The 22,243-nt window shown below is 39.6% G+C and overlaps 1 protein-coding gene across 21 annotated transcripts in view; it reads left to right on the forward strand.

The window, feature by feature from the left end:
- Nucleotides 1-22,243, forward strand: part of AKAP6 (A-kinase anchoring protein 6) — a 509,527-nt gene that overhangs the window by 481,579 nt on the left and 5,705 nt on the right. For all 21 annotated transcript variants that reach the window (XM_070241797.1, XM_070241754.1, XM_023623662.2 and 18 more), the window contains one exon: nt 16,224-19,642. In XM_070241797.1, the coding sequence (XP_070097898.1) occupies nt 16,224-19,601 (3,378 nt within the window). In that variant the 3' untranslated portion in view covers nt 19,602-19,642. The remainder of the gene's footprint in view (nt 1-16,223; nt 19,643-22,243) is intronic.

Genomic DNA, 22,243 nt, shown 5'->3' on the forward strand with positions numbered 1-22,243 from the left:
GGCACGGATGCTGAACACAGGTGAACTCTGTTACCTGCTGTCTGGCTTTTCGGACAGAACTCAGCATGTTGGTAAATCTCTCCTTGTACATCAGGCGACCTCAGGATCATGCCACAATCTTCTTCAAATTTAGTCTGAAAGTTGGGAACCCAAGTCTATGTCACAGGAAAGCCCATGCGTTAGTAAACTTCACTTGTTTACAGGACTGTTCACCGCCTCTTTACTATGAATATGCTTTGTAGGTTTAAAAAATTGTAGGTTTTTATTAATGGAAGATCATCATGCTAAAGGAGGGACAAGTGTACTTTTTGCTAAGGCAAAGGTGAGGCAAAAATTACACCCAGAGGCGTAAAACTGAAATGTTATGTCAACTCCTGACAGTCAAAAGGCAAATACCAAACAGCTAGAACAATGCCAAAAAAATGGGGCCAGATGTTATCATTAGGGGAAAAAGTTATTTATGCAACTTGGCATGCGGGTCTGTCATTGTCATCCAAATAGGTTTACCATGTGGCAGAACTGAGAAAATGCCACCATTTTATTGCAGTTGGGTTTTTATAACTTTATTGAGGTTACTTTTATACTTCCTTTCATTTGTTTCAGTTCTATCTAATACTGAAGAGGTCAGATAAAGAAATTCCTTTTATTTAAAAATCTCTTGGGTTTTTTTAAGTTCATTTTTAAGCAATCCTAAATTTAGGTTTGAAACTCTGGGGAAAAATTTGAGGAAAACAGAATAGTGACTAGTACAGAAAAATAAACTAATTTTCCTATTGCCTGTTCTGAGTATAATAGAAATTTCAGTAAATTTCAGTATGTTTGCGTACAAAGCAACAATCAAGTAAAAGAATTTATTTGGTGGTGGAGGTAGATTATTTTTCTTTTCTGGCAAGACTATTTTACTTTTATTTCTTTCTTTTTTTTTTTTTTGAGAAATAGGCTTGTGTTCTAACATGGACAGTTAAAGATATGGATTTCACTTTTATTGCTGTTTTAGCTATGTCCACACATTTTCTTATGTTGTGTTGTGTTTTCACTGTTGTTCAGTTTTAAGTATTTTCTAAACACCTGTGATTTCTTTTTTTTTTTTATTGCAGTAATGCTGGTTTATAACATTATATAAATTTAGGGTGCACATCATTATATTTTGATTTCTGTGTAGATTACACCATGATCACCGCCCAAGGACTAATTACAATCCATCACTACACGCATGTGCATAATCATCCCTTTTGCCCTCCTCCCTCCCCAGTTCCCTTCTGGTAATCACCAATCCAATCTCTGTCTCTATGTGTTTGTTTGTTATTGTTTTATCTTCTATTTATGAGTGAGATCACATTGTATTTGACTTTCTCCCTCTGACTTATTTCACTTAGCATAATACCCTCATGGTTCATCCATGTTATCACAAATGGCTGGATTTCATCATTTTTTATGGCTGAGTAGTATTCCTTTGTGTATATATACCACATCTTCTTTATCCATTCATCCCTTGATGGGCACCTAGGTTGCTTCCAAGTCTTGGCTATTGTGAATAATGCTGCGGTGAACATAGGGGTGCATGTATCTTTATGCATTTGTGTTTTCAAGTTCTTTGGATAAATACCCAGCTTGCAAATTAATACCCACCTGGATCTTATGGTAGTTCTATTCTTAATTTTTTGAGGAGTCTCCATAGTATTCTCCCTAGTGGCTACACCAGTTTGCATTTCCACCCAGCAGTGTATGAGTTCCCTTTTCTCTACATCTTCTCCAACACTTGTTATTTCCTACCGTGTTAATTATACCCATTCTGATGGGTGTGAGGTGATATCTCATTGTAGTTTTGATTTGCATTTCCCTGATAGTTAATGATGTTGAACATCCTTTCATGTGCCTGTTGGCCATCTGTATATCTTCTTTAGAGAAATGTCTGTTCAGATCTTTTGTCCATTTTTTAATTGGGTTGTTAGTTCTTTTGTTGTTGACAGGTATGAGTTTTTTATGTATTTTGGATATTAACCCATTATCAGATATATGGTTTGCAAATATCTTCTCTCAATTGTTAGATTGTCTTTTCATTTTGTGGATGGTTTTCTTTGCTGTACAGAGCTTTTTAGTTTGGTGTAGTCCCATTTGTTTATCTTTTCTATTGTTTCCTTTGCCTGGTCAGACATGGTAGTTGAAAATATTCTGCCAAGAAGGAGGTCAAAGAGCATACTGCCTGTGTTCTCTTCTAGAAGTTTCATGGTTTCAAGTCTTACATTCAAGTCTTCAATCCATTTTGAGTTAATTTTGTATATGGCATAAGATAATAGTCTACTTTCATTCTTTTGCACATGGCTGTCCAGTTTTCCCTAAACCATTTATTGAAGAGACTTTCCTCTCTCCATTGCACGTTCTTGGCTCCCTTGTCGAAATTAGCTGTCCATAGATGTGTGGGTTTATTTCTGGGCTCTTGATTCTGTTCCATTGATCTGTGTGTCTGCTTTTGTGCCAGTACCATGCAGTTTTGATGACTATAGCTTTGTATTATATTTTGAAATCAGGGAGTGTTTTACCTCCAGCTTTGTTCTTTTTTCTCAGAATTCCTTTGGCTATTCAGCGTCTTTTGTTGTCCTTTGTAAATTTTAGGGTTCTTTGTTGTATTTCTGTGAAAAATGTCATTGGAACTTTGATAAGGATTGCATTGAATCTGTAGATTGCTTTAGGAAGGGTAGACATTTTAACTATGTTAATTCTTCCAATCCACACGCATGGAATATCTTTCCATTTCTTTGTGTATTCTTCAGTTTCTTCCAACAATGTTTTGTAGTTTTCAGTGTATAAGTCTTTCACTTCTTTGGTTAAGTTTATTCCTAGGCGTTTTAATTTTTTTTGTTGCAATTATCAATGGGATTATATTCTTAATTTCTCTTTCTGCTACTTTGTTGTTAGTGTATAAAAATACAACTGATTTTTGTATGTTGATTTTGTATCCTGCAAATTTACTGTATTTCTTTATTATTTGTAAAAGTTTTTTTGGTGGATTCTTTTGGGTTTTCTATATATAAAATCATGTCATCTGCAAATAGTGACAGTTTCACTTCTTCCTTTCCAATTTGTATCTCTTTTATTTCTTTTTCTTGCCTGATTGCTCTGGCTAGGACCTCCAATACTATGTTAAATAACAGTGGCAAAAGAGGCATCCTTTTGGTTCCTGTTCTTAGAGGGATAGCTTTCAGTTTTTCTCTATTAAGCATGATATTAGCTGTGGGTTTGTCATAGATGGCCTTTATTATGTTGAGGTACTTTCCTTTTATACCCATTTTATTTAGTTTTTATCATAAATGGATGCTGTATCTTGTCAAATGCTTTCTCTGCATCTATTGAGATGATCATGTGATTTTTATTCTTCATTTTATTAATGTGGTGTATAACATTGATTGGTTTGTGGATGTTGAACCATCCTTGCATCCCTGGAATAAATCCCACTTGATCATGGTACATGATCTTTTTAAGGTATTGTTGTATTCAATTTGCTAGTATTTTGTTGAGGATTTTCCTATCAATATTCATCATTGATATTGATCTGTGGTTTTCTTTTTTTGTGTTGTCCTTGTCTGGTTTTGGTGTCAGAGTAACGCTGGTTTCATACAATGAGTTAGGAAGCTTCCCCTGCTCTTCAATTTTTTGGAAGAGTTTGAGAAGGATAGATATTACGTCTTCTTTGAATGTTTGATAAAATTCAGCAGGGAAGCCATCTTGTCCTGGACTTTTATTTGGGGGGAGGTTTTGATTACTATTTTGATCTCCTTACTGGTGATTGGTGTATTCAAATTCTCTATTTCTTCTTGATTCAGTTTTGGAAGGTTGTACGATTCTAAGAATTTATCCTTTTCTTCTAGATTATCCAATTTGTTGGTGTATAGCTTTTCATAGTATTCTCTTATATTCTTTTGTATTTCTGAGATGTTCATTGTAACTTCCCCTCTTTCATTTCTGATTTTATTTATTTGAGCCTTCTCTCTTTTTTTCTTGGTGAGTCTAGCTAAAGGTTTGTCAATTTTGTTTTATCTTTTCAAAGTACCAGCTCTTAGTTTCATTGATTTTTTTTTTTCCTTTTGGTTTTTAGTCTCTATTTCATTTATTTCTGCTCTGATTTTTATTATTTCCTTCCTTCTACTGATTTGGGGCCTTGTTCTTATTCCACTTCCTTTAAGTGCACTGTTAGATTGTTTATTTGAGATTTTTCTTGTTTGTTGAGGTAGCTCTGCATTGCTGTAAACTTCCCTCTTAGAATTGCTTTTGCTGTATCCCACAAATTTTGGCATGTCATATTTTCATTTTTATTTGCCTCTAGGTATTTTTTTATTTCTCTTTTGCTTTCTTCATTCATCCAGTCATTGTTCAGTAGCATTTTGTTTAATCTCCACATATTTGTGGCTTTTTCAATTTTCTTCCTGTAGTTGCTTTCTAGTTTCATACCATTGTGGTCAGGAAAGATGCTTGATATTATTTCGATCTTCTTAAATTTATTGAGACTTGTTTTGTGGCCTAATATGTGATCTATCGGGGAAAATGTACCATGTACATTTGAAAAAAATGTGTATTTTGTGGTTTTTGGATAGACTGTTCTGTATAGATCTACTAAGTCTATCTGGTCTAATGTGTCATTTAAGGCCAATGTTTCTTTATTGATCTTCTGTTCGGATACTCGATCCATTGGTGTAAGTGAATGTTAAAGTCCCCTGCTATTATTGTGTTGCTATCTATTTCTCCTTTTATGTCTGTTATTTGCTTTATATATTTAGGTGCTCCTATGTTGGGTGCATAGATATTTACAAGTGTTATATCTTCTTGTTGGATTGTTCCCTTTATCATTATGTAGTGCCCTTCTTTGTCTCTTGTTACAGTTTTTCTTTTAAAGTATATTTCATCTGTTATAAGTATTGCTACTCCAGCTTTCTCTTCATTGCCATCTCCAAGGAGTATCTTTTTCCATTTCTTTACTTTCAGTTTGTGAGTATCTTTAAGTCTGAAGTGTGTCTCTTGTATGCAGCATATATATGGGACTATTTTTTTATCCAATCAGCCACCCTATGGATCATTTAGTCCATTGACATTTAAAGTAGCTATTGATACCACTGTACTTATTGCCATTTTGTTACTTTTTTCCTGGGTGTTTTATTAGTTCTTCTCTGTTCCTTTCTTCTTCTCTTGCTGTCTTTCCTTGTGATTTAATGGTTTTCTCTTGTACTATGTTTGGGTTCCTTTCTCTTAATTTTTTGTCTTTTTATTATAGGTTTCTGGATGGTGATTACCATGAAGCTCATGTATAATAATGTACATATATAGCAATCTATATTAAGTTGATGGTCTCTTAAGTTTGACCCCTTGCTAAAAGCTCTACTCTTTTACTTCCCTCCTCTCATATTTTATGTTTTTGAAATCATATCTAACCTCTTTTTTGTGTGTGTGTATCTGTGGCCCTCTTATCATGGAAATAGATTATTTTAGTACTTTTGTCTTTTGACCTTTATATTATCTTTATAGCTGGTTTATCTGCTACCTTACTGGATAGTTGCCTTTACTAGTGATTTTATTGTGGGGTTTTTTTTTTAAATCGTTTTCTCATTCCTATTGTAGTCTTTTCTTTTCCACATAATTAAATCCCTAGCATTTCTTTTAAGGCTTGTTTCTTGATGATAAACTCCTTTAGTTTTTGCTTGTCTGGAGAACTCTTTATCACTCCTTCCATTCTGAATGATAACCTTGCCAGGTAGAGTATTCTTGGCTGTAGGTTTTTTCCTTTCAGCTCTTTAAATATATTGTGCTGCTCCCTTCTAGCCTGTAAGGTTTCTGCTGAGAAGTCAGCTGATAGCCTTATGGGGTTTCCTTTGTATGTAAATTGTTGCCTTTATCTTGCATCTTTTAGGATTCTCTCTTTTTCTTTAATTCTTGACATTTTAATTATAGTGTGTCTTGCTGTGGGCCTCTTTGGCTATATCTTGTTTGGTGCTTTCTCTGCTTCCTGTGCATGAATGTCTGTTTCCTTCCTTAGGTTAGGAAAGTTTTCAGCTATTATTTCTTCAAATAGGATCTATTTGCTCCTTTGTCTCTCTCTTCTCCTTCTGGGACATCTATAATACAGATATTAGCATGCTTGATGTTGTCCCAGAGGTCCCTTAGATTGTTCTTGTTATTTTATTATTATTATTATTGTGAGGAAGACTGACCCTGAGCTAACATTGGTTGCCAATCTTCCTCTTTTTGCTTGAGGAAGATTGTTGCTGAACTAACGTCTGTACCAGTCTTCCTCTATTTTGTTTGTGGGATGCTGCCACAGCATGGCTTGATGAGTAATGTGTAGGTCCATGCCCGGGAACCAAACCAGTGAACCCTAGGCCACTGAATTGGAGTGTGTGAACTTAAACACTATGCCACTGGGCTGGCCCAGTCCTTGTTCTTTTTCATTCTTTTTTCTTTTATCTGTACAGCTTGGGTGATTTCCTCTAGTATTTTGTCCAGCTCACTGATCTGTTCTTCTCTATCATCTACTCTGCTATTGAGTCCCTCTAGTGAATTTTTCATTTCCATTATTGTAATCTTCATTTATAATTGGTTCTTTCTTATATTTTCCAGTTCTTTGTTGAAGTTCTCACTGAATTCATCCATTCTTCTCCCTATGTCACGTACTTATGACTACTGGTTTCTACTCTTTGTCACGTAGATTGTTTATCTCTGCTTCATTTAGTTCTTTTTCTGAAGATTTGTCTTGTTCCCTTATTTGGAACGTGCATTTTTCTCTCTTTCTCTGTTCTTAAATCTAGGTACTAGGTAGATCAGTTATGTCTCCTGATCTTGGAGAGGTGACCTTATGCAAAATATGCCTGATGAGGCCTAGCAGTGTGCTTCCTTCTCATCACCAGTTCCAAATGTTCTAGGAGTGTCCCCTGTGTAGGCTACATGTGTCCTTCTGTTGTAGTAGGGTTGCTCTTGCTGCAGGTGCCCGGGGAGGTTAGGCTGTCCCCCTCCCAGCTGATTGTAATGCTCAGCTGTGTGTGGTTGCTGTGGACCCTTTAGTCACTTTATCCAGTTTTGGGAGCCCCGGCACAGTTGGCTGCCAGGCCTAATAGCACATTCCTGTTGCAGTTTTTCTGTTAAATGAGTAGGCCCTCAGTGTGACTGGTTGCTAGGCTCAGAGGCTGACAATTGTTGTAGGCCTCTTGCCTGCCAGGCTGTTGTCAGCTCTTTCAGGAGTCCAGCTGGGTGCAGCCAGCCCCAGGAATGGGAGCACCCAGTTATTTCAGGTTTTCAAAGATGGGGCTAATCCCCTTTGTGACTCTTTGAGAAGCGCAAGTCTTCTGCAGGTGACAAGCCCCACTTCCCACAGGCCCACACCCCCCATCAACACAGTCCTGACCCACTGGAGCAGACCCACTTGCCCTGCTGCAGAGGCCCCACACACTCTGCAATGCAGGCCCACCCCTCGCACCCCTCTGACCAGCAAAGGCAGACCCACTCATCCTGCTGCAGAGGTCCCACACATCCCACCTATGCAGGCCCGCAAGTTGCCTGAGGGCTTGCTGTTGGGTGGGCCAGTAGGGTGGGCCCATGGCTGAGCTGGATTAAATCGTTGCTCTAGTGGGTGGGACAGAACCCTGTGCTAACAGGCCAAGGGAAGAACTCCAGTGGTGTCTGCCAGTGTCTGTGTTGGTATGCCTGTACTAGGTCACAACAATGGCTGCCACCCATGTGTCAGTCCTTAGGGAGGTGGTCCCAGCCTGGGGAGGTCTCCCCTCTCACTAGTTGCACCCAGAGCCTATCAAGTGAATCACTTTTCACCAAAGGACTGTGTACCTTTCTTTCTGGTGATTTTAAGTTGCTTTCCAAAATTGGTGGATTTATATGAGGGCCCTTTAAGGGTAGGCTTTTTCCCCCTTATGTCCAGTAGCTTTTCTGGGGGTATTCCCCTTTGTTATTAATAGCCAGCAAAGCCAGACATTATGACACTTGTCTCAGTTGTGCTGAGTCCAAAATCTGCTTATTGTGGTAAATCTCTCCCTCTCAGATCCCCTACCCCTCCAGGAAAGGCTTCGTACCTTAAGATTGCTCCCAGCTGGGCATGAAGTGTCATGGCTAGAAGGTGGCTTTTTCCTCTCCAGAAAGGAATTTCTGCCTTTTCCACCTCAGTCAGCGCTGTCTCTTTTTGTAGGGGTTCTTTTTATCCAGTTTTCAGTTCTCCTTCTGAGGTAATTGTTCCAAGACTAGTTGTAAATTTGTTGTATCCATGGGAGGAGGTGAGTTCAGAGTGTGCCTACACTGCCATCTTGACACCAGATCTCTAGATTGTTTTTCTAGTTACTTCTGGTAAAACATTCAGATTTGGGTGGGAAAGTAACTTTTTCCCACAGTAGATACTTAACAAATACAAATAATGATTTATACAGTAATTAACTTAAGAAAAACATAGCTTGATGCAAGGCGTTCATCTGTTGCCACCTAGCTTTAATGCTACCAACACTGAGGTTACTACACATAAGAGTTATTTAGAAATTATAACAATATCTAAAATTCTTTAATTTATGGGTGCAACCATGTTGCCTCTTAATCAAAATAGCACTCCTGGGGGACAGACCCTCCAGTGAAACTGAAGTTACAGAAAGGGAAGAACAAAGTGCTTGTATTTTGTGTGTCCTTCTTTCTTCCATGGATTCCTTCCTACAGCCTCACAGTCACCCTGTTTATAGAACCTTAAAGTTCTCAGCAACCTATTTTTCACACACAAAATCAAATTTAAAAATATTAAATAGGACTTTTTTTGGTTTTAAATGGATTCAGAGTCAGGATAGGCTACTGTCTCTGGAGTAGGGGGAAGAGGTGTTAGAATAATTGAAGAGTTTACTATACATCTGTGGCCTCCATGGTTTCTTTCCTTCTGTTCTCCTCCTAAGACTGGGGCTAGAGGATCAGAACGATGGTGAACAGCACCTGGTAGGACCAGACTCCCAATTTCAGCAGCAATTTCACTGTAGAACCTAGATTCCTTCAGGCTACTCTCAATTTCATCCTGTGCTTGTTTCCTTACCACCAGCCTCCATGATCTGCCTTCTCAAAGGTTGCAAATGACTTTCTCTCTAATTCAGTGGCTTTCCCTAACCTCCCATTCTTCTTATCTTCTCTGCTCCTGTAGCACTCTTAATCACCCACTACTTTAAAAGTTTCCTTCTCTCAGCTCCCAGAATATGATACCAGTCCTACTTGGGTTTTCCTGCCGTGTTTCTTTTGTTTCCTTTGTTTCCATTGCTGGTTGCTCATCCCTCTTTTGAAGGGAGCCACAAGGCTCTATCCCATCTGCCTTTGCTTCTCACTATTCCCTCTCCTTGCATTGTCCCCCTCCCCCGACACTTTCTCTGAATTCCTTTCTCCTCAATATAGCCTATGTAACCTTCAAAATAATAGACAATCAAGCCTCATGTGGCTAAATCCATGGCATGGGAGTCTGTGGGGTGAGAAGAGACAAGACAGAATTATGGGACATACTGTCCATTTAACAGTTAGCTGAAGGGAATTTTACGAGGAGGCTTAGCATCAAGGTAATTGAAGGAGGACACAATTTCAAGAAAAATGCAGTTAAATGCTATAGAGGAATCAAGTAAAATAAGGCCAAAGGAGATTCCGTTGGACTGGGCTGTCAGGTCACTGGTTATCCTGCCAGAAGGTTCAGCAAACAAGGGCTCTGTTAGTTACACTCCTCTCTCCTCAAAAGAGACTGTGCATCAAAATGAGTGAGGTTGAACTGAGAGAAGTGCTACACACAGGATGTTCTCTTCTTCAGCATTTCTGGGAATGATGAGCATGCGTGCAGACCAAACAAAGAAGCCTGTAATAAAAATTTATTGGTAATATATGCACAGTGATATAAATGAATTAAAAAATATTATCTGTTATAGTATTTTTATAAGCAAGGTCCTCAATAGAGTGATAAAGTCCTGTTGTGTTTGCTGGTGTCACAGGCTCTGAAACTCAACAGGACTGAGGACTCCTATTAGCTTGGGTTTTTTTTCAAATTGAGGTGGAATTAACATAACATAACATTTATCATTTTAAAGTGAGCAATTCAGTGGCATTTAGTACCTTCACAGTGTTATGCAACCATCACCTCTATCTAGTTCCAACACATTTTTATCACCCCAAAAGGGAACCTCACACCCATTAAGCAATTGCTCCCCATTCTTCCCTCTCACCCCCAAGCCCCTGACGACCACCAATTTTCATTCCAACTATATGAATTTACCTAGTTTGGATATTTTGTATAAATGGAAACCATACGATATATGGCTTTTTGTGTCTGGCTTCTTTCATTGAGCGTAACGTTTTTGAGGCTACTAAGTTTTATAACTGAGAGGTAACACCAGCTAGAAAGTCAGAAATTCTCCAGGGGGTTTGACCATGGCAGGGTTTAACTTCAGGACCTGTCTCCAATCCCTTTAACAGTTCATGAGTCCAAGACAAGTCTTTCCTCCTTCCGTTCACCCAGTAAATATTTTTTAAGAACCTACTGTCTGCCAAGCACTATTTCAGGTTCTGGGGCTCTAGTGGAGACAGGCCAGACAGAGCCCCTGCCCTCATGGAGTTTACAGCTGGGAGGACAACCCCTGATTCCCAATATTGAACTCTCTTTTATCCCTGGTTCCTGTTGAGAACTGAGGCAGTTTTTGCTATTACAAAACTTACTTCAAAACAACATCTAGTGAATTTTTCATTTTCAACTATTTCAGAAATATCTGCATAGTCAAGACTAGGAAATATGTCCATGTCGGTCCTCATTTTAGTGAGATTTCCGAGATGACTGGGTTTTACCTGTCTGTTTTGAGTCTCTGATCAGTGTTGTTATTGAAAAAGAGCATTCACTGGAACAGTTTTTGATCATTAGTGTGAGATAGACTTTCAAAGCGTTTTCTGAGCTGAGACAAGTTACTTTAACCTTATTGTCAATCTGATAGATAGTGAGCTGGATTTGATTGCTCTAATGCGTCAGTTGTGATAGAATTTCACAGACAATGGATCTGCATTTTTTAAAAAGATTATTTTCAGGAAATAGAAAGTCCTTGAGCTGTGGGCCTTGCTGAGGGCTGGGCAGGTGTCTTTCTCACCTGGTTATTCCTGAGGGATAAGCCCAATCAGGACATGTGAAGACAACCTGTATCCTATTTACAGTGCAATGGGAGCAAGTAAGGCGCTGAATGGATGTTTATATCATTGTATTCCATGCATGTAGTTGTTCTAAAGAGATTAGGCACCAATCACCAGTCTTAATGCCAACACTGTTCTGGTTATTTAATGCCCAGCCGTCCTGTCCTCCTCTCACTTCAGCACAGGGAATATATGCTGATAGCTGCCAGTCGTTGTTCCCCTGCTGTGTGTCAGGCCCTCCTCATAGGACTTTACATACATTTTCTCACTTAAAGCTCCCAGCAACCTCTAAGGTGCACACCATGTGCTGTGATTATCTTGAATATGCAAGTGCTGGAACTAAGGCATAGAGATGTTAAGTAACTGGTCCAGGACCACAAGGCTAACGTGTGAGACAGGGGATCCAGGATTCAAACCCAGATCTGTTTGAGTTTCTGCCCCAAATCCCGAAATGGTTGATAAACAGTAAACCTTTTTGCTTGTTTTCCTGTATCTTTTTTCATCAATATTTTTCCTTGCTAACTCTGAATCTATTCTCTTCCCAGCAAGAGGCAGAGTGCTACAGACTCTGAGTTCTCAGAAAAGCTGTCTTTTCATTTTCTGAGGACTAGCTGTTTGTTATGGTTGTTTTTAAAAAATTTCTACCTAAGTCTAATTTAGGAAGATAATTATGCATCTATCTAATGCTCAGACACTTTGGTGTTAGAACTGGATGGCGGTGCTATCAAAAAAAATGGAGTGAGCATATATGACGGTTCGAATGTCCCCCTAGTTTAAATTGATCCCCCCCCCCCCACATCTGTATATTATTTTCTGTCTCCTGTCCATCGCTGCCCTCAAACTTTCATGAGGTCTGTTTTTTGCCCTAGGGTAAATATGCGTATCTTTGTTCAATTACAGTCATGCTGTTTATGTTTTTGTCATTTTTGTTTCTTTGTATGTTTTTGTTGTATTCTACTTTTTCTACAGATGTCTCCCCTCCTGGGCCTTTGCAGGTGGGACTGCTCAATACACTCCTGATCTAGAATGAACAGAGGAAACACAAATTGCAAGACCTCGTGATGGTTTTGCCCACTCTGGGCACCAGAAGTTTGACTAGAACATTCAGTTCACTCTGGTCTTTTTGATATTCTTTACTTTTTCAAAAGATAAAACTTTTTAAAGGAAATTAAAGGAACCCAGAGGTAACCATATCAGATCTCTGTTGGGTTGTTGTTTTATAGAATGTCAGGCTCCTTCATCTCTGCTCTTTAGCTGATAATGTTTTTCGTCTCTTAAAAAAAACCCACCATTTAACCTAAAATTTTAAGAAAATCCCAGAAATGCAATCTTGGGAGACCTAACTCAATTAACGCCATGCAAGTACAGAAGGAAGTTAAAATTTAAATATGTATTACTTGCTGCAGTTGGAATCTTGGTTCTTTGATCATCATCATCATCATCATCATTTCTTCAGCCACTTTTAATTACTTTCTCTGTATATATTGTGCTAATATAAATAACCTGCTTCCAAAAATAAAAATAAATTAGCACCAATTAATTCCACTTGTTTCTTGAGCAGATCTGTAAAGATATGTGCATGTGTATGTATAATTATTTATACAGAGCCATTGGTTTAGGCCAAAATTCTGTACCAATGAAGCAAAGTTATGAAGGAAAGACCCTTGTAGAAATTAATTTAATTTAGGATTATCACTGGAATTGCAGACTGTCTACTGGAACTTCATGCACTACTCATTATCCTTTTGGTTTCAGTCAGATATTCTTAGATTTTGTCTAAATCCATTTTTTTTTTTTAACTTTTTTTTTTTTTTTTTAAAGATTTTATTTTTTCCATTTTCTCCCCAAAGCCCCCCGGTACATAGTTGTGTATTCTTCGTTGTGGGTTCTTCTAGTTGTGGCATGTGGGACGCTGCCTCAGCGTGGTCTGATGAGCAGTGCCATGTCCGCGCCCAGGATTCGAACTAACGAAACACTGGGCCGCCTGCAGCGAAGCGCGCGAACTTAACCACTCGGCCACGGGGCCAGCCCCTGTCTAAATCCATTTTTGATTTGTCATTTTATCAAAGACAGGAACATTTGTGCCTTTTTTAAAAAAGACCACTTTTCCAAAAAAAACAATATGCAAAAATGCTTAATTATCTTGAGCCTTATTGGCTATGTTGGGCTATCGTCAAAAAGAGCATTAGACTAAATAATTTTCCCGCCAGTTACATCCCTCTGCACACATCTTTTTTTTCAAAGACAACTTTTTAGTTATATAAATATTCTAATGTCCTTCCTCTTGGAAACTTTCCCCCTTTCTTGCCCCCAGGGTAAGTATTATGTTTGAGGTTAAATCTTGAGGAAATGGAGATTTTATTGAAAATATTGACAGAATTTAATCCACAACAGAAGGAAGTGAATGAGGGCAGAGTGAGTAGACCATCTTTAATATGTAAAATTTAAAGTCTAATGTGAGTGATTTTCTAATGGATCTTGTCAGATATTCCCTAGAGTGGATGTACAAAAATCTTTCCAAAATTGCAATAAATTTAAGAAATTTCTAGGAGGAGAGAATTAAGATGGGAAAAAGACAATATCACATCCAAAGGTTTAGTCTTTTCCTACGGAAATTTTCCACTCCAACTACTTTATTGAGCAGAGATTTGTTCTTTTAGGTGCTGCTGTAAGTTTTATTCTTTTTCAGGCCTGTGTTTGTAAAGCGTAAAGGCAGCATTTGGTCAGAAAATGATTGCATCATGGAAGATGAGTCCCATTTACAGGTGTCACTTGGGCTAAGCTCCCAGCACACATCCAGACGGCACAATTCCTGTGCCTAGTGTCAGCCCCCAGGGGTGGGACTCTCAGGGAGAATCTGTGCTGCTAAATGTTAAAGTCAACCAGAGAGTTACAAAGAGAGCTCCTTTGAAAGACTAGTTCAATTATTTATTAGCACTCTCAGAGTACAGTGTCAGCCAAGATAGTATTTGAAATTAATATACTATTTGATTAGACTGATTGATTGTTCCTACAGCTAAAGGTTTTAACATTCATTAGCCATAGTAACTGGTCATTAGTACTTCCTTTATCAGCAAGCAAAGAATAAACAGAAATTCTCATAAAAATTCATCACAGTGAATGTACTCCATACCTAAGCGAGTGCAGTGACTGCTGGTACACTAGATTAACTGTGTGGCATTGGCAGCAGGAAAGATTTCTGTTAGAAAATTTAAAAATATCCCTTAATTAATGTTTACTTTGTAACTGGACTCTTTTAAACTTAAGTAGGCCATACAGATAATCCCTTACATATCCAGTATAATAAAGTGCTAATGGGTATTTTATACTTAATATGTTTGTGTGGCATCCTTGAACTATTAGTTTCAGGAAGGATTGAGGGCTACTCAGGAAAGTTCTGCTAATGTGCTGCTGGTAAAGCCTTTTTCCCAGTACTGAGGAATAAAAGCATCATGGCCTGATTTTCAGCCAGACTGTTAAAATAATTCTGAATGGTAATGCGAATACGCTGACCTGTTACACTGTGTGCCACCTCTCTCTCCCTACCGTGTCATGACTGCCTTATGGTTTTAAAAGCACATTGAAAGGAATGATGAGAAGGAGGGAATGAGGTAGGCAGGGAGAACCCTTCATGAATTGACTTGAGGCCACTCTAGAGCAATTCTACACACATTAAGAATTATAGCTACCTCATACTGACTGCCTCCTCAGCCCTTCACAAGCATTAGCTCATTTAGTGCTCAGAATTATCTGAAAAGATAGATAGTACCAGCCCCCTTTAACAAGAGAGGAGACTGGTGCTTAGAAAGGTTAAGCAACTTGCTGAAGGCCACGCAGCTGGTAAGCAGCAAAGTCAGCATTTCAACACTCTGCAGAGTTTGAGAGCAATGCTCATTGGCCAGGCTACCCTGCATAAGCATAAGCTGAACTGCAAAGTTCTGTTTGCATTTTGTCTGCAGGTGAGCCACTCAGGGCCTGCAGTACCTATATCACCTCTCTTGGCTCCAGCATGAATCCGGACAGCCGGACAGCAAGTGAGGATGGTGAAGGAATCTGGACAGAGTCCAGGAGCCCATTCAGCAACTCTGTCTCAGAATGTGTCAAGCTCCACCTAGAGAGGGCTAACACTGGGAAGTCCAAGGAAGGATCAAGGGTCCCAAAGGTGCAGGCAGAGAGCAGCGGAAGAGAACCTGAGCTGCTTCATCCTCAGGAGTCAGGAAAGTCTTCAGATAGTTGTTATTGTAAGGCTGAAGGGGGCTGGAGGGGGTGCCTATAAGAAATAGGGGCAGGGCCGACAATAGTGAGACAAGTTAACAAGGATCAAAGTGGAATCTCTGTCATAGAAAGAGACTGAGGAAGAGAGGGCCTGAGAGAACTATGATTAAGGGGCTGCCCTTGAGCACTGGGTGCTGAGATTCAGGGTCCAGGAAGACGGAGGTGAGGAAACCAGACAAGTGTTGCTCACCTTGGGTCTGATGGGGAGCAGGGCCAAATTCTGAAAAGGCAGAGCCCTGACAGGGAAGACAGAGGAAAGGATAGACAAGTGAGAGCCTCTGGACCTTGAATGGCTCTACAGGTGGCCATGGCTCTGTTCTATTTCCCCAGGCAAACGGTGCTTCAAGTGGACAACCCAGGAATAGAGGCAAGCGGGCCTTCCACATATGTGGTCGCAGATAGTATTCCACTATGGACTCCAGAACTAAAACAGAATCAGAGGGAATGTACTCTTTTACCTTCATTTACCTGACAGTTTTATCTTCACCCAATCCAAGGTTAAAAATGTAGAAGAATCAGTAGGATATGGTTAATTCCACAAATTACAATTTGACTGTAATAATCTTACATTTTAATCTATGTTGTTGCCTTCAGTGATGAATTAATATTGATAGAAAAGCCTATTTCAATAATTTTGGATGTTATTCCAGAGAGGAAAGAGCTGATAATTATGCTATCTTTCAAATCCATGCTTGGGGCAAATTTCATTCCTGACTCCTCCAAGAAATTTGAATGGATAAAATTTTCATGCTTGTGTTCCCTAATTCTTCTTTTTTCATTCTCCTACACAGGAGACTTTGAATGTGATTGATCCTGGCTTGATGGACCTAAATGGGATGAGTGAGGATGCCCTGGAATGGGATGAAACTGACATAAGTAACAAGTTAATTAGTTTGAATGAGGAATCAAATGACCTTGATCAAGAACCCCAACCTGTCATGCCTTCCTTAAGGCTTGAAAAGACAGGTAGTGGGGAACCTGGTTATGAAGAAGAGTCAGGTGACCATGGGGGCTCTCAGTATGCCTCAAGCATTACAGCCCCCTCCAGTCCACACATTTACCAGGTGTATAGCCTCCACAATGTCGAACTCTATGAGGACAACCACATGCCATTCCTGAAGACCAGTCCAAAGTTCACCAGCGTGACACAGCCTAGTGTTTTAACTAAGAGTCTCAGTAAAGACTCTTCATTTTCATCTACCAAATCTTTGCCAGATCTTCTGGGGGGTTCCAATTTGGTGAAGCCCTGCCCATGCCACGGAGGAGACATGAGCCAGAATTCAGGAAGTGAGAGTGGAATTGTCAGTGAAGGAGACACTGAAACCACTACCAACTCTGAAATGTGCTTGCTCAATGTGGTGGATGGGTCCCCAAGTAACCCTGAAACTGAACATCTGGACCCACAAATGGAAGATGCAGTTAATGTGTTAAGGCAAAAATTTAAAGATGAGGAGGAATGCATTAAACTTCCAAATAGCTCTCAGTCATCCATTTCACCAGTGGGTTGTGTAAATGGAAAAGGTGGAGATTTAAACAGTGTTACCAAACATACCCCTGATTGTTTAGGAGAAGAATTACAAGGAAAACATGATGTGTTTACATTTTATGATTACTCATACCTTCAAGGCTCAAAACTCAAATTACCAATGATAATGAAACAGTCACAAAGTGAAAAATCACATGTACAGGATCCCCTGCTTCATGGTTTTTATTTTGATAAAAAATCCTGCAAATCTAAACATCAGGCTACAGAGTTACAACCAGATGCACCTCCCCATGAAAGGATTTTGGGAAGTGCCTCCCATGAAATGGATCGCAATTCATATAAAAGTGGCGATGTAGAGAAGACACTCCCTGGCATGCAGAATGCCAAACGGCTCTCTCTTTTATCTCACAGTTCGTCTGTGGAGTCCCTTTCTCCAGGGGGTGATTTATTTGGATTGGGCATCTTTAAAAATGGCAGTGACAGCCTCCAGCGAAGCACTTCTTTAGAAAGTTGGTTGACATCCTATAAAAGCAATGAAGATCTTTTTAGCTGTCACAGCTCTGGGGACATAAGTGTGAGCAGTGGCTCAGTCGGTGAACTGAGTAAAAGGACATTAGATCTTCTGAATCGTTTAGAGAACATCCAGAGCCCCTCAGAGCAAAAGATAAAGCGAAGTGTTTCCGATATCACTCTCCAAAGCACTTCCCAAAAGATGTCTTTTACTGGCCAGCTGTCATTGGACATAGCATCTTCTATCAATGAAGACTCGCCAGCATCTCTTACAGAACTTAGCAGCAGTGATGAGCTCTCTCTTTGCTCAGAGGATATTGTGTTACACAAAAACAAGATCCCGGAATCAAATGCATCATTCAGGAAGCGCCTGACTCGTTCAGTGGCTGATGAAAGTGATGTCAATGTTAGCATGATCGTTAATGTCTCTTGCACCTCTGCTTGCACTGATGATGAAGATGACAGTGACCTCCTCTCCAGCTCTACCCTCACCTTGACAGAAGAAGAGCTGTGCATCAAAGATGAGGATGATGACTCCAGCATTGCAACAGACGATGAAATTTATGAAGAATGCAACTTGATGTCAGGGCTGGACTATATAAAGAATGAACTGCAGACCTGGATTAGACCAAAATATTCCTTGACAAGAGATAAGAGAAGGTGTAATCTCAGTGATGAAATAAAGGGCTGTAAGGATATAAGTAGTAGTGAGATGACCAATTCCTCCGATACCCTGAACATTGAGGCCCTCCTAAATGGCTCCATAAAACATCTCTCTGAAAATAACGGAAATGGTAAGAATTTATCCCATACTCGTGAGTTAGGGACAAAGGGGGAAAATAAGAAAAATATTTTCAAAGTTAATAAAGATCCATATGTGGCTGACATGGAAAATGGCAATGTTGAAAGTACTCCAGAAAGGCAGAAGGACAAACTGAATGGAATTTCAAAAGAATCAGAAAATCTTGGTTCAACTGGGAAAAAGATTTCAGAGAGTGAGCATTGTCAGTGTAAAGCATTTATGGATAGCTCAGATGATTCCCACATTGCTGGAAAGGAATCTGTTCCCCAGACTGTTAGACATCTTTCAAAGAATTGTCAAGACCACCACCATTTAGAAAATCAAAGTGCTGCTTCTACTCCCACCGAGAAGTGTTGGCCAGAACTGCCTTCAGAAACCAGAATTATCAATAGACAGGACTCTGATGTACTGAAATCTTCATCAAATGATGCACCAAGGATGGCTGGAAAATCTACTGGATGCTGCCTAGAACTTGAACAAAACGAAACAGAGGAAAATGCTTCTCTCAGCGACAACATTTCCTGTTGCGACTGTGAGCCAGATGTTTTCCATCAAAAAGATGCCGAAGATTGTTCAGTACACGACTTTGTTAAGGAAATCATTGACATGGCCTCAACAGCCCTAAAAAGTAAATCTCAACCTGAAAATGAGGCGACTGCTCCTACTTCATTAACTCAAATCAAGGAGAAGGTGTTGGAACATTCTCACCGGCCCATCCAGCTGAGAAAAGGGGACTTTTATTCCTACCTCTCTCTCTCATCTCATGACAGTGATTGTGGGGAGGTCACCAATTACGTAGAGGAGAAGAGCAGCACTCCATTGCCACTGGACGTTACCGACTCTGGCTTAGAAGACAAAGAAGATATTGAATGCTTCTTTGAGGCCTGTGTTGAGGATGACCCTGATGGAGACAAGCCCTGTTTCTCCAACGTTCCTCCCAATGAACCTGCAGTTCCTGGCGAAGCTGCAATGCCGCTACCAGCAGCAGGCTCTTCTCATTTCAGTGATATGTCTCTCTCAGCTCATGATGCAGACTCAGTGGCTCTTTCACATCCTCCCCCTGAGAAGGGGTCTGACAGTGGAAAGGAAGTGGATGGTTTACCCCAAGCTTCCAATGTCTGTGGAGAAAGCTCAGAGTTAACTACTCCTTCAAGGCTGGGCAGTGAAAAGGAGAGTTCAGAAAACCGAGGTGAGTCTGGAATGCCAGAAGAACACAGAGCTGCTTCAGCCCCATCTAGAGTTCCAGGACTCTCCTCGAAGGCAGAGCAGCCAAAAGACAAGGATGAGTTGCCTCCCAACCCCAAAACTTTAACCTGTGAAGAAAATCTTCTGAACCTTCATGAAGAACGACATAAAAATATGCATAGGTAGAATGTAACCCTCTCCAAGCATGAAAATCATCTCATTGAAAGGTACGTACAGTCCTTGTGTTTAATATATTTTAATGTATATATTTAATATATACATACCTAAAATATGAGTTGAGTCAACAAAGCCATACTAGGAGAAAAGACTAGTCAGGATAACTGGTCATGGCCGATATTTACCTGAATAAGACATTTAGGTGGAAAAAAGTCTCCCAACAATGCAAGCAATTGTGAAGCCAAAGCAGGAAAAAATAGTCACAATTGACATTTTTGGTGATATTATTTTTATGATGTCATTCTAGCAAGAAGAATACAAAATTTGAGCAAGTAGCCGGATAATTTAGGGCCTCAGATTCTTCCACTGAGGGAGGAAAAAAGGTTCTCCAAATTGCCCTTATGTCCTCTGATCAAAAGGCCTGCCTGAGGACCACACGCCCCTCTGCAGTTTCCTGCACACGGCGCTGCCCGCTCCCTTCAGTGCCTGGAGATGAACGGTGATTAGGTTAAAGCCTGCCTCTCCCGATCTGGGCCTTCCTTTATGCTTCTGTCTAATGTAACTATCATCACATTTGCTTCCCCAGCGGAAGGCTGTGCTGTCACAGCTCCTAATCACGGCCCACTCTGAGGATTCAAACAGGAGGGGAAAGTTGATGTTAAAGGAGAGGCTCTTATTTATCCACACACAGACTGAGAACAGGCCCAGAAAGCAAATGCAGAGAGAATACATGACAAGTTAATGGTGTTTTGATAAAAACAGAATTTTTGAATTTTGCCTGAAGGTGACAGGCTGATTTCCATCAAATTTTTTAAGAAAGTCATTCCACTCTTCGTATTTAATAAGACAGCTATTGATTGATAATTCTGAGATGATGATATAGCTCTAGAAGTGACACAAAAATTCTGTTATTTCCTATTTCTAAGCCCCAGTGATGAATATACTTTCTCAATCAAGTTTAAAGAAGAAAATTTGAGCTTTTGAATGTAAGAGTTGTATTTCACCAAAGTAATAGGTGCTGAACGCCATCTCCAGCCCCCACTCCAGAAGCTTAATGCTGTAACCTAAACTCGTGCTATAGGAAATGAATTACAGAAGCAATCTACCCTAATTTGTTAACTTATTCAAATAACAGTTATTATACTTAACTATGCTAAAGATTATCTTTTTTGTGGCAGATTGTTTATTTTTTGATGAGCCTAATTACTGATTTTCTAAAAGTAATTTACATTTATTACAAATACATCTTTTAAAATGTGACAGATAAATGTTGTTCCCATAATGTATTATGAAAAAAGTTACTATTTAAAAACACATTATTTAATTTGAAAGATGAATGGCAAACATCATTATTTTTTTTCCTGCAACACCTGTGCCCTAAGCTCATTAAAATGTGTGATTCTGTGTAGAGCTGCTAGAAATGGGGAGTGAGGGGGGAATCTATACCATATATATACCCTAAAAATAAACTCAGTATGCAAAATGGAAGAAAGGCATCCTACTTACTAATATAGCTTGACTAATTTTCTATGTTTCAGACCCCATTTACAATTGGCTGCAAGTGAGAACAAAGTAGGAGAGAGAGAAATGTATTTTCTGTGAAACGTGTCCACCCTATAATCATATTCTCCATCAGTATGCAGTGAAACTGACCGTTAGCGGAGAGTAACTGCAATTGCATAAGCTGCTTCAAAACAAGTTCTATTAGGACCAATTGTGCTGCTGCCTCTGCCAACCTCCGCAGAAGGGCTGATAGAGCCTGGCTGATTTTTGTTTTCTGAAAGGGGATAAAGGCTTGAAAGCAACACCACTCTGAGCATGACATCATGTGACTGTGACCCTCAAGTCACCAGTCCTGCTGAGATCCAGAGCTCGAGAAGCTCTGGCGCTGGTGAGGCCTCTGGGATGAATCCTCGCTTTTCGATACTCTGGGAATTTCTTCTCTCCTTATCTAGATATAGAATTGAAATGAAATGTAAATGATCAGCAGCCCCATCTTTAGACTGCGGGAAGTGCATGTGCTGGTGGATCTGTGTAACCCTCACATTTTACAGGCAGGGATGGTGTAAAACTATCAGCCAGCCCTCCTGCCACTCAGCAATATTTTGTTGAGCCCCTGCAATGCAGTGCTTGGCCCTAACTCAGGCAATGGCCGAAGCAACTAAATTTTTACTTCTGCAGAACTCACATCGCCCCCAAGTGACTTGTTATCGGCCTAGGGCCATTTAAATAGCCATATCTACTGGTCCTATTCGGTTTTTTCAGTATCATATAGACAAAACATCTGGGTGCCTAAATTTTTCACTAGTCATTAGCATTGGGTACCTGGGTACTAATATTTACATATTGTTAAAATACTACCACCCAGGACAGGTTATTTAGTCTCGAGACATTGACATGCTTTCAGTATTGTGTCCAGAACAAATAGTAAAATTATTTGTTAAATATGAGCTTTCATGTCTATAAAAACTTAATTGTTGTCATTGATCTTCTTACAAGACTCAAAAGAGCAAAAGAAACATCTCTACTTTTGTAACCCATTTGAAAACCATCAGTTGGGGTGCCCTTTTTACCAGGATAATAAAATTCATCAAATTCAGTTCGCTGGGGTCTATTATTTTTTTTCCAGAAATAAGTTCTCAGATGAAATT

Source organism: Equus caballus, chromosome 1, assembly GCF_041296265.1.
Source record: "Equus caballus isolate H_3958 breed thoroughbred chromosome 1, TB-T2T, whole genome shotgun sequence".
In the NCBI taxonomy this organism is placed as follows: domain Eukaryota; kingdom Metazoa; phylum Chordata; class Mammalia; order Perissodactyla; family Equidae; genus Equus; species Equus caballus.